Here is a 13207-nt window from a genome sequence, read left to right on the forward strand (position 1 = left end):
ATGATCAGTGAAGCCAAGTTAAGGGATGACCGGCAGGAGACTCTTTACTTCATCAACGATTAAATTTTCAAAAAAGGGTTAAACCTATACGGCATCCCTGATTACCCTGTGGAACCATGTTGGGAATTGATGTTTGAACGGGGACCAGAACTTCAAATTAACATAATTGATAAAGTGGGAGGAATCACTGGCACTACAAGGAAAACTCGGAAAAATCCCATGAGTACCAACGACTTCACAACCAAATATTCTATTTCCACAGGGTTCCTCAGGTAGAAGCCAACTTTAAACAACTTGCAATGAGGGCGTATAGCTTCATCACTCTCTGCTAAGGCTAAACCTTTCTGTCCCCAGACAATGCAATCTAAAAAAACTCAGAAGGGATGTATAAAAGGATGGAAGTAGTTATTACTATCACCCAAGCTATTCCCACGGCCCACTTTACTCTCCATATACGTCTGACCCCTCACAAGGACAGTGGTTAGCGCTCACCTAGCAGCATAAGTTGGCCAAATTTGCAGTAGAACAACACCAATTTCAATGATCAGTCAAATGTGGATGACATGGTATTTAGGCTCATAACTCACCTATACAGGGAACTTATACATTGACCTGACTGTAGACAATCACTTAACCCTATACATCACCCAGTGTGGTAACTTCACCAATTCATCCTCTCCTTCTCCTGTTCACCCATATCTCTTAATGACTTAATTCTGCCTTACCACAGCATGAAGGATTACTGATTTGATGAATTGATGAATGATGGATTTGTTCGTATACAATCCATGAATGCAGAATTTCGTGTTCATAGTAGCTATCCTTAAATGTCGTAACTACCTCTTCATTTAGAAGTGTTATTAGTCATTGGCCTGGCTGAAATAAAATATTCAAATACTTGTGTGATTTGATACAATAACCAGTTCATCAAAATACCAATGAATCAATAATCCTGGACTTAACCATTACTTCACAAAATGCTGTGTAGGAAACAATTTCTGGGTGTGTTATTACATGATTTTCTAGCAATATTCTTACTCGATACTTTAAAAACTATACATTTATAACCCCACAGTCTGCAAAAGTACTTTCATAAATTTATCAACGCGGACTCATTTCTGGACTATTCTCATATTAACCAAGTTTAACAACTCTATTCAATAATTGAATTGTAATTGCTATAACATGCTTTAATTAATCTAATGATTGTCATTTTATCATTACCTCTGTCATTAGTAATTTATTATTCAAGTTAATATTTTCTTGTAATTCTTAAGTAGTACCTTAAACTAAAATATACGGCCGTGGCCTAGACTAGTCTAAGAGCTGGTATAGATAGTAGAAAGCCGATTAAGATGCCTGTCGGTATTCCAAGGTCATTGAGCAGCAGACGATGCCTTGTCTGACCGAGTTTTCTCGGTCACAGTGTTTACCGGCATTAGGACAAAACTAATATTAGTATTAAGGCTCTTTGACTGTGTAGGTTCACTCCCAGGCAATTCCTAGAGAAACAAATATGCTTTATGTATATGGATTTCACAAAAAGATTCCTAGGTAAAATGGAGTAAATGTAATACTATAATGCTTACTCATACTAAATCAGAGTAACTCAATTTAACCAATTAAAGGAAAATTTAAAAAAAAGAAAATCCAAAGCTGATCATAAAAATTTCTATTATTAAACAAAAAAAGATCATTTGGAAGGAGGATTCATCCCCTCCAGCCCACCTCTTGTGGATAAACTTTGTATAGGTGTAAAAAACTCATTTTTAACAGAAAATAATATTCAACAGTATCGCATAATTTCAGGGACTGCAGCTCCCTTCAAGAAATAAGATAGGGTATGGAGTTCAAATTGGGGAGGGGGGGAAGCCATCGTACCATGAACTCATGTATAGTTTTGGGGAGCTAGTGATCTCGAGCAAGTTTCCTCAAAAGTAATTAGTAAATTACAACTTTTGTTATCTAGAGAAGTAGTTCTCAAAGTGGGGATTGCAACGCCTGTAAGGTGATCAAACATTAATTGGTAATCTTTATACGATGTACATTTTTTTCCAAAGCTACAATCATACTCCTTTAACAAATTGAGGAGTGAACATCTAAGTTTAAACTGACCATGAGTGTTATTATGAATGACAGGAGTATTATTGAGGATTTGTTAGGGAGTTATAAGGGTAAGGCCATTTTAGACTCAGAGTAGAATTGGGGATCGTAAATGGGGGAATTCCTGCTCATTTCCTTGTTTGATTCGGAGTTGAACTAATATTTACCTTTTTCTTTCAGCTGTTCGCAGATAATTTAATAAAAGGCCATGACTGCTCAGCTGATCTTGTCTCAAATATTTTTCCATTCGTCAGGGTTATCATGACAATTTTCGGGGTTTTTTCATATGGTGAAAATCATTTACATGCCTAGTAATAGGTTAAATTTTTATTCATTCTCTCTAAATACATTGATGGTTGTAGCATAAATAATTTCGGATGATATATGTACTTGATCCACAACACTTCATATATTTTTTTCTAGATCTTTTGTAAATATTTATGAATGATATAAGTACTATAGGATAAATGAAAGGAAGAAACAAATTATTTGGTTATTTTGAAAATCAATTTATATATCAAATACATCCAGAATTGATAAAATAAGTGCTATTTTGTACAAATATGGAAAATTTACATATTTACCCTACTCTATTTTCATATTTATGTATCATTTATGTCTAATCATAATTTCACATTTTCTACAAAAAATTATTTTTTTGGAAATGGCCAAGGATTTTTGAAATGCTTTTCGAAATATATAACTTTTTGTGTATGGCTATGGATTTTTAAAAAAATACCAAAAGATTTAATATTAGATATAAAGTTTTTGTTTTTTCGTGAACAGCTTTGAATTATTGAAATTTTTTCTAAAAATTTAATATTTTGTTAACAGTTGTGGATTTTGATTTTTTTTCCAAAAACTCATCATTGATACTCTCTGTTTTTCATGAACATGTGTAGAAGGGATTACTTTATACTTGGATTTATCTCCCCAACAGTTAAGGAATAACAGTGATAACAGCTTTGGAAATAAAAAATACTATTCAAACAGCAATCTACAAATAATATCACACCCGTTTTATGTCATATGTGTACAACTCTAAAACACACAATAAAAGGGGTGCTAAGCAACTCTGGAGAACGCTATGAAAATATGCTTCACAATTTGTTTTTATAGAATATATTGACAATTCATTCGATTAGAATAAGGATGAAGATCCTCCAATGGTATCTCAATGAAAATATAAGGTAAATCAATAATATGATGAAAAAACTGTTTTGTTTGCTCCAAAAATTAGATTTGTTAAAAATTAAATATTATGTGGTAGATTAACACAAAAAAAATCCTGTAAATACGTCAAGCAAATGAGAAATAACTAATTAATTTTTTTTTACATGATATATATTTACAACATACTACCCAATATTTTATATTTCGATCAATGATAGACTTTGTATTCAAATCTGTGTGTCGATTTGAGATATACAAGAATGTTTATACCCTCAATTACGTCTGTAAGACATAATTTACCCCATTAAAGGATTAATTAGAATAACTTATTGATCGAAATTGATCATAACTATTCCTCCAATAATACAAATGTAATCCACACTCCATTTTGACAAAATCATCCTATGTAATTTTTGTGTTGACTAGCAACATTTTTAAAAGATTTGATCACATATTTGATGCATGGAGATATTTGAAAATAATTTAGTATAATCAACACAAAAATAAGGGCATTGTGGTTTTAAACAAGCAAGTAAAATACAATTAGTCATATTTCTTGAGCTATATTTTAAAATATGCAATACAAATGTCTTTATTGAAGTGCATACATTATTATAAGCATTTAAACATACGTATTCAAAAGTTACAGTATATTAGAAACTTAGCTATAACCATATCCTTTTATCGTTATGATAGTTCAAAACAGAGATTTTGAAAAAAAGTCGAAATCTTCGTAAAAAAAGTATTTAAAAAGTTCATGTTGGTAGCTTTGAGAGACGATACATCTGCTGACAGAAATCACTATATAAACAATAGTGGTTTTTGTTTGCTAATACGTTTAAATTTTTTAAATAGGGAAGATCATGTGAATTGGGTATAACTTTTTGGCCCGAAGATGACTCTATAATTAAGCATCATGCAACCTCAATTAATTCACGGGTTTAACTGAAAAAAAACGTGAATTCTATAAATGGAAGACATATTTCCATACGTTATAAAGGAAAGTGTCATCAACTGTTTTATCTCAAACGGGATATATGAGGTAGGGACCATGGATCTACTCAAGCTAACAGGTGCATTTTTTCACTTTGCTTTAAAGCTTTAAGGAGGAGTAATTAATTCATGAGAACAATTTAAAACATATTGCCGATTAACAATAAGTTTTTTTACAATTATGCTGTCGAAGAATTCGACATTTTGTACAACTCTAATTATGAAGTATGTAAATAATTAAATGAAATATAGTTTATACATTAATAACGAAATTTTATATTCTTGAGTAAGTGATAGATTTGGTCTGAAAATGAGATAATGTACCACATGTCGTAGATAGCGGGTTTGAAACTCCAAAGTTCACAAATCCCCAATACATATATTGAAAGTAATCCCATGAGAAGAATGAAGTATTATTTATTTCCAAGTTGAATAATATCAAGTGGCATGTTGGTTTTGATGGGTATGTTAAATTCATTTTCAAGTCTTGCATTCTCATAACTAACTAAATTAAATATAATAAAACTTTGTCAAAATATCAAAAAAAAAAAATAATAATAATGTATGTAGAGTGCTTACAGATGTGGGTACGTAAGATGTAAGGCAAGGGTTTTATCGTATTTTCTTTTCTTCTACACTTTTCGAACGGACAGTGGAATAAACGGAAATCAGGTCTACCTTTACGCACTCTCGTGCCTATGACCGTTTTATGTATGACTTGAAACTGTTGCCATCTAAAAAAATTACGGGAATAACAAAAGCACGCCTAAGCCATACCCTATATGTATCTGAATAAAAAAAATAAACAGATATGTGGTGATGATATTATATTTTTTTATCAAAAAATACCTATAAAACCAGGCAACAACTTTGTTGTATCACACATTCATCAAGCAAATCAAGTCAAGCAAGGAGTTCAACTTCTAAAGAAGAGTCTACATTCATCAATAACATCAAAGAAATTCAATCTATTAAGATATTAAAATAAAACAGCAGTTTTTATTTTTTATATCTCAACCAAACTTTCATAGACTCTTATAATCTTGATACTCTTGAAGCTTTTTAGTATTAAAATGCTCCGGGTAAGATTTCAGTTATTTGTTTAGTTAAAGCACAATACACTGTTCATTTATCAATTTAGGTGGCTATTATTAGCTGTTTATTGCTTAACTTTGCTTTGGCAATCCCTCATCCATTTGCTGAGCCAGGAAGAAATTGTAATATTGTTAGATCACCTTCCAACACTGGACAATGCTTCAACGAACCAGAATGCAACCAACAATGCAACACTGTTAATGAACAGCAGTGCTCCACTGTCAATAAACAACAGTGCTCTACTGTTAATGAGCAACAATGCTCAACAGTCAATGAGAACCAATGTTCTACTGTCAATGAACAGCAGTGCTCCACTGTCAATAAACAACAGTGCTCAACAGTCAATGAGCGTAAATGTAACACTGTCAACGAAAGACAATGTAACACTGTCAATAAACAGCAGTGCTCTACTGTCAACGAACGTCAATGCTCCACTGTCAATGAACAAAAGTGCTCAACAACAACTGAACAAGAATGTTCTACCGTCAATGAACGTCAATGCTCCACAGTTAACAAGCAGCAATGCTCTACAGTCAACGAACAACAATGTTCAACCGTTAACGAACAACAATGCTCAACAACTACTGAACGTCAATGCTCGAATGTTAATGAAGTAGTCAATGAGAACAAGTGTACCACCGTCAATGAACGTCAATGCTCTACAGTCAATGAACAACAATGCTCAACAACAACTGAACAACAATGCTCAACAACCACCGATCAACAATGTTCCACTGTCAATGAACAGCAATGTTCCACCACCACAAGCCAAGAATGCTCCACAGTGAACGAACGACAATGCTCTACCGTTAACGAACAACAATGTAGAACTGTCAACGAACAACAATGTTCCACTGTCAACGAACAACAATGCTCCACTGTCAACGAACAACAGTGCTCCACTACTTACTCCACTGTCAACAGTCAACAATGTTCCACAGTTAACCAACAAAAATGTTCAACGACTTATGAAACAGTATGCTCTAATGGAGGCGGCTATGGACGATACAAGAGATCTCCTATCTTCTTGGGTCAGGAAAAGAAAGGAAACAGAAGAGACGGAAGAAATTATGGTCGTGGAGGACGTGGAGGTCGTGGAGGCCGTGGAGGATGCAGATCTGTTCCAAGACAACAATGTGTTAACGTACCATCTCAACAATGCAGAAATGTCGCCACTCAAGTTCCAAGACAACAATGCAGAAATGTTCCAAGACAACAATGTAGATCTGTTCCCCGTCAAAGCTGTCGCACTAACCCCAGACAAGTTTGCAGTACAGTTCCCCGTCAACAATGCTCCAACGTCCCCAGGCAACAATGCCGATCTGTTCCAAAACAACAATGCCGCTCTGTACCAAGACAATCATGCCGATCTGTACCAAAACAATCATGCCGCAGCGTTCCTAAGCAACAATGCAGATCTGTTCCAAGAGAGCAATGTGCTAATGTTCCACGTCAACAATGCTCCAATGTTCCAAGAACTGTCTCACGTCAACAGTGTACAAATGTTCCCAAACAGCAGTGCAGATCTGTTCCAAGACAATCATGCCGCTCTGTTCCCAGACAGTCATGCCGCAATGTACCAGAGGAACAATGCAGTAATGTCCCAAGACAATCTTGCAGAAGTGTTCCAAAACAACAATGCAGAAATGTTCCAAGACAACAGTGTACCAATGTACCCCGTCAATCATGCAGAAATGTTCCTCAAGAAGTTTGCAACAACGTTCCACGGGAAGTATGCAACAATGTCCCAAGACAGTCCTGCAGAAATGTTCCTGAACAAGTTTGTAACAATGTGCCAAGACAGTCATGCCGCAGTGTGCCAAGACAATCATGCAGAAATGTTCCAAGACAATCTTGCAGAAACGTTCCTGAGCAAGTTTGCCAAAATGTTCCAAGACAAAGCTGCAATAACGTTTGCGAAGATGTTTTCTGGTGCAAGGTTTGCAACTAAAATATCCTTTCCTTGTAAATCAGTATTTTCCTCATATAAGTTATTTACACTATTTAGACATTGCATACTACAGTATATAGTATAAGCCAAAAAGAAATATGTTAAAATTTTTTTGGGCATTACATATTCATCTGATTTTATATACAAATATATATATTCCTAATATAAACTGATAAAACAAAAAAAAAACTGTTCTTATTTAATATTTCTTTTAGTATTAGTATTCAATTACTGGAATTTTGTAGACATTCAATGCAAGACTTGCTATATAAAACTAAAACTTATAAAAATAGTAAGAGAGGAAAGTTCCCTCCTTGCAAAGATCTAGGTCTAATTTACTGGCTAAAAAATATATATTTTCTATTAATCTTCCCTCTATTACTCCCCAATAAATCTAAACGTGAGCACTTTCCTGGGAAGTTTAAACGCCACAGCATTAAAATGGATATTTTAGCAATATACAAACTTATTTGCCCTAGGTAATAGTTACATATGAGACGTATAATAAGCTTCTGTGAACAAATCAAATAATTTTTTAGCATTTTAACTTAAGAGTGTGAATTGATATGGTCGAATAATGGTTGGAAAAAAAATTAAACCTTGTAGATGGTAGAAAATAGATTATATCTGAATTCACCATTTCTTTTCAAACAATTCATATTGTGACATATCTTATATAGAATAAGACATATTCCCTTCCATTCTCTCCCTTTTTCATGTTCATCATTGGCGTAGATAATGAATAAGAAAACATGATAAATATTCTTTGAAACCTCGATAATCAATTCCAGAATTTTAAAAATAAATTAATTAAATATATAAAGCAATTAAGTACCATTAAAAAAATGGATACAGGTGGTATACGATACGCTAAGAACTTACATCGTTGGAGATACAAGTAATACTAGATATTAAAAAGATATTTTCAGTCTCTAGGGTATTTGAATAACCCCAGGGAAGTAACGTACTGTTAAAAGTATGTTTGCATCGCATGGAAATTAGTAGACCAGCATGAGTACATAGAATGATATTTATCAACTAATTTGTGTAAAACAGTTTTATATTGCTAAAATACACCAGGGAATTACTCGCGTTAGAAATTGAAAATAGGTAAGGAAGGGTTAAAAGTTTATAGGATACATTTAATCCTGAGTTTTTTCAACTTGGAAATGTTTTTTTTTTACTTGTTGAAAGGATTTTAACGATACCTAATACATATTCCAAGTATATTTGATAATATGGGCTTAATGTCTTACCATTCAATGGCAATTATTACGCCATTTATATTTCAAGGTACATAAATGTTTTTGGTATTCAATTCAGTTATAAGTGAAATTCAACCTTTCCAGACATTTTAAAATTATTTTATGAATAACACAAGTTAACACAATTATGATTTTTGATTCTTGTATTGAGAGGATGCATTCATGATTGTTTTTACTCCCAAAATTATAATGATTCTTTTATGATACCAAAATAATTTATTGCTATTTTTAGCCTAAGAAAATGAGATAAAGTTTGTGTTTACATGTATCTGAATTCATTAAATGTTTTTATTCTGTCTATACCTTGTTCTGAATCGAAGAAAATGTAAGTAAAAAAATAACGAAAATAGGTATTTCTTTGCAAGTCTAAAAATTTCGTCATTTTTGATCACAATGTCGAATATCATAGTTTGTTCTAAATTGAAACCATACAACTTCATAATTTTAAAATAACACTTTAGAAATATAATATTTTATAAGTTAATGGCGATTTGTTGCTGGAAAATGTATTTTTGTATATTTATTAAGCTATTAAGTTTATTTCAAGTAAACTGAGTGATATTACATTAATTTTCTTCAACGAATTATCGTTCATTTCCTTCAAAAAACTATTTGTACTAAACCTTTGTGCGAAATTGATGGATTTTATCTGAAAGCACATACCGAGACCGTTATTAGCTTCATAAATCAAAAAACAGTGCTTAACTATAGCTTAAATTCTGTATATTCTAACTGATGGCAAAAATTTGAATACAATGTCTATAATTGACTAAAATATGTCAATTAGCTATTGGGATGTATGTTTTATATATAATGTAAAAAAAATATTGAGTTATTTCTCATTTGCTTGACGTATTTATGGGATTGTTTTTGTGTGTTAATCTAACACATAATACTTAAATATTTAACACATCTAATTTTTGGAGCATACAAAACAGTTTTTCCTCTGATTATTGATTTACCTTGTATTTCCATTGAGATACCATTTGAGGATCTTCTTCCTTATTTTAATCGAATAAATTGAATAAATGCTTTTTTATAAAAGCAAATTACTAAAAATATTTTCGTAGCAGTGTGCAAAATGCACATTAGAGTGGGCAATGTGCAAAACGCCAGGGCAATCTACAAAATTTCCAATAGAGTTGTCATTCTACGTTTATTACTCATTATTTTACGTTTTAGAGCATCAAGGACCCTCATTATCCACACAACTCAAATTTTTAACTCTTTTGGTATTATAATTAGTGGGCTCTGTAAAGGTATGTGTAACTTTGGTGGTGATTAATGACCGTCATGCGACACACCTGAACTGAAATTGAAGCGATTAAAAGGGGTATATCAGGATGACTACAGCAACAAGTATAGATCTAATACACATTTACATAAGAATCGTTGATCTTATTTAATAATATTCGAACTATACGGTTGTATATTTCATATCAATATTATTAATTTCTCCGACATTCATAAAAAAAAAAAAATAATTAAAACATTTTTCAACAATACAAAGAATAATTTCATAAATACCTAATTTTTTGCAAAAATATTTGTTCTATAAATCTCTTAAACATAAACACATTCTCCAAATAAATTACTTTTGCAGGATGTGGTGCTATTATGGAATTTGCTATTACAGAGGTGCAGATGAACTTACGTGTTTGGAGTATGTGCAATTGGACCACTTAAAGCATTTATTCATTTCCATCCAATAGAATTGATGTGGTCAGCCGCAGTGAAACTTTATTCTTTCTGGGAACTCCATCAACACTAAGGGGAATTACTCCTTTCAAGGTTCAAACTGGTTTCTTACATTGATCTGCTACATGGATCACAACAGCCAAGACGTTGTGGATATCTTTTTTTCAACGTTGGATAATTAGAACTGAGACTTTGACACGCTGTCTTACCTCAGTCTCTTTAAGCTTCCATGAGGAGAGCTACATACTCCTGTTTGCTTGTTCTTCTTGCTTATGATTAGCTCATATTTGTTGCTCTTGGCGATTTTGAGCAGATTGTTGATGTGAGCACTTTAGATATGTCCAATCATCTTCATTTCCCCCTATGGCAACACTGGAAATTTCTGAAGTGTGAGATTTTAAACCACAGATAGAACAATTTTATTTTCCGATGGAAAAAAGATGGATCCGTTCTTATTTTTTAAGACTGTACTATAAGGTTCTTAGGTACACCATCTTGACATGGCTGAAGACCAAATATACAGAGAGTAAACACGTGTGGACAGAGCCCCCTCTCGCAGGTCCGGCAAGTGCCAAAATTTTATGGCTCGATTCTGATCCAGAGTGATATGGCCCCTCCCTCGCCAGATTTGACCGCACACTGATTGTTGAAAGAATATCCATTTCCCATACCCATGAAAGTAAAAACACTACTCTATTGGAAATTTTATAGATTGTTAGGGCATTTTACTCATCCGGCTCTAACGGGCATTTTGCAAAATGCCCTATTTTTCACAATTTTATTATATATACAAAAAGTAATCTAATTATAAGGCGCGCCACATATGTAGATGAAATGTTCCTCTCCGAAGTCCACAAAATCATGATTTTTAGTTTGTAAAGGGCATTGTTATGTTTCTTAAAGTAAAAACAATTCAGAATGCATCATCCTAGTTTATGTTGAATATTTATTGACTAACTTGTAACTCATCCAAGCTTCTATCAGGATTTTTAATTTCATAGTCGAAATAAACATAATTTTAAAATATATATTTCAATATTTGCCTATATATCGAATACTACTAAATATGGGAAAATCTAATCTGTCACCATATTTGTAAGATTCCATCCTCTATGGAGATATGAATCTCTCTATCATTTTTAATAGTCGTAAAATAGGTGCAATTACTATTTTAAGTGAAACATTTATAAGCTATTATGATAATTTGTTTTACTTATGATGAATTAGTTACGTAACAAATATATTTTAGTGATATTTGGTAATGTTTTACTCCTTTCAAACAGTGATTGATGCTTCATGATTTGAATAAAATATTTTTGCTTAGGATTTGAGATCACATTACGCATGGACTACTGAATAATTACAAACTTTTTAAAATATGATAAAAGATTTTTAATGAAAATATATAGAAGAAATCGCAGGTCCGTAACTACCCAAACCTTGTATTTGATTTTTGTCAAATTTGTTGAAAATAAAACTTGTAAGTATTCCAATATGTATACAATATACATTAGACTATTTATAAATGTATGTTTTTTTCTTAAAAACATGACAAATGGTCGACAAACAGCCTATTGAACTAATGTTATATTTTTTGAGTAATTTTTCAGTTCTTCTACTCCATTTGTAAATAGCATGTTTGAGCCTGCACTTACAGGTTTCTAGTATTAAATGCTAAATTTAATTTTTTGTCAATAGCTTTATATTTTTGATTTTTTTTTCCAAAAAATTTAATTATTGAAATATTTCCTCAAAAAATTTCATTTTAAAACTTTTTCCAAAAAATTTAATAATTGAAATTTTTGCTGCAAAATTTTAATTTTTAAACTTTTTCCAAAAGATTTAATATTTGATTTTTTAATCAAAAAATTTATTTTTTTCTAAATAGCTGTGGAATTTTGAATATTTTTTCAAAAAAAATTAACTTCTCAAATTTGTTTACAAAAAAATATATTTTTGGATTTTTTTTCGAAAAAAGTTCTAAAAACCAAGGCCCTCTAAAATATAATCCTGCTAACGTCTCTGATATATATTAACTCTTGTTAGTTGATTAAAGGCGGGTTACCGCATATATGCATTATGCGTGTACACGTTTAAGTATTCATATAGCTATATATAAATGATTTTTTTGCGAGAGTAACTCTTCTCCCGATATCTTTGATTTATATATATCTTATACATCCAAAAATATACTTTTTTCTTCCTCCTCCTCTTCTTCCAGTTGTTCTGCATAGCAACATTTTTTGTTCTACACTCTATTAAAAAAATTAGAAGGGAAGGGGAGATTGCATTGGTCAGTTAACTCGTTTTGGATGAAAACTTATGAGAATCCAATCTGTTCAATAATTTTTCAGGTAGTAACATGAATGGGAGATTGCATTAACCAGTTAATTTGTCTTACATTGCTGCAATTCAAATGAACACTTGTGAGACCCACCAAAGTAAAGCTTGAAGATTTCATGGAGTCTTTTAAGATTAACCCAACGATGAAGATGTCAGATTACGTCAAGGTGAAGAAGGTGTATCGGTCTACTGTGGGTCATACCGTCCAAAAGGCTGGAGGAAGTCCACTTATAAGAGTTGAGAGAACACTTCTGTCCCGACGTCAAAAAGAACTCCATCTTCACAAATGTCAACAACTCTTGAATGATCCTAAGTACATCTGCAACCGGGTTATTTTTTCTCTGATGAAAATACCTTTACGCTTGACCCCATTTACAACAAGCAAAATGATCGGGTGGTATGCTTTGGCAAGGCGGAAAACAGCGTCAGGATAGTCACCAATACAAAACATCTGGCCTCTGTAATGATGTTGGGTGTTGCAGCATCAACTGGAGAAAAAATGCATGCAATTTGGTTTCCTGTTGTGTACCGGTTACCCACGGCCAACTACTTGAGTGTATTGAAAGAAAAAGTGGTCCCATAGATC

At 32.5% G+C, this 13207-nt stretch overlaps 1 protein-coding gene and 1 long non-coding RNA gene across 2 annotated transcripts; one reads left to right on the forward strand and one right to left on the reverse strand.

The window, feature by feature from the left end:
- Positions 1-4518: 4518 nt before the first annotated feature.
- Positions 4519-4966, reverse strand: LOC121115777 (uncharacterized). The gene is made up of 2 exons (XR_005863667.2): positions 4849-4966; positions 4519-4774 (listed from the first exon to the last, which is right to left on the reverse strand). It is a non-coding gene; the product is annotated as an uncharacterized lncRNA (long non-coding RNA).
- Positions 4882-7412, forward strand: LOC121115776 (uncharacterized). The gene is made up of 2 exons (XM_040709911.2): positions 4882-5351; positions 5411-7412. The coding sequence occupies exons 1-2, from the start codon at positions 5343-5345 to the stop codon at positions 7313-7315; spliced, it is 1914 nt and encodes a 637-aa protein (XP_040565845.1). The 5' UTR covers positions 4882-5342; the 3' UTR covers positions 7316-7412.
- Positions 7413-13207: the final 5795 nt, after the last annotated feature.

The sequence above is a fragment of the Lepeophtheirus salmonis genome, chromosome 4 (assembly GCF_016086655.4).
Source record: "Lepeophtheirus salmonis chromosome 4, UVic_Lsal_1.4, whole genome shotgun sequence".
Classification (NCBI taxonomy): Eukaryota; Metazoa; Arthropoda; class Copepoda; order Siphonostomatoida; family Caligidae; genus Lepeophtheirus; species Lepeophtheirus salmonis.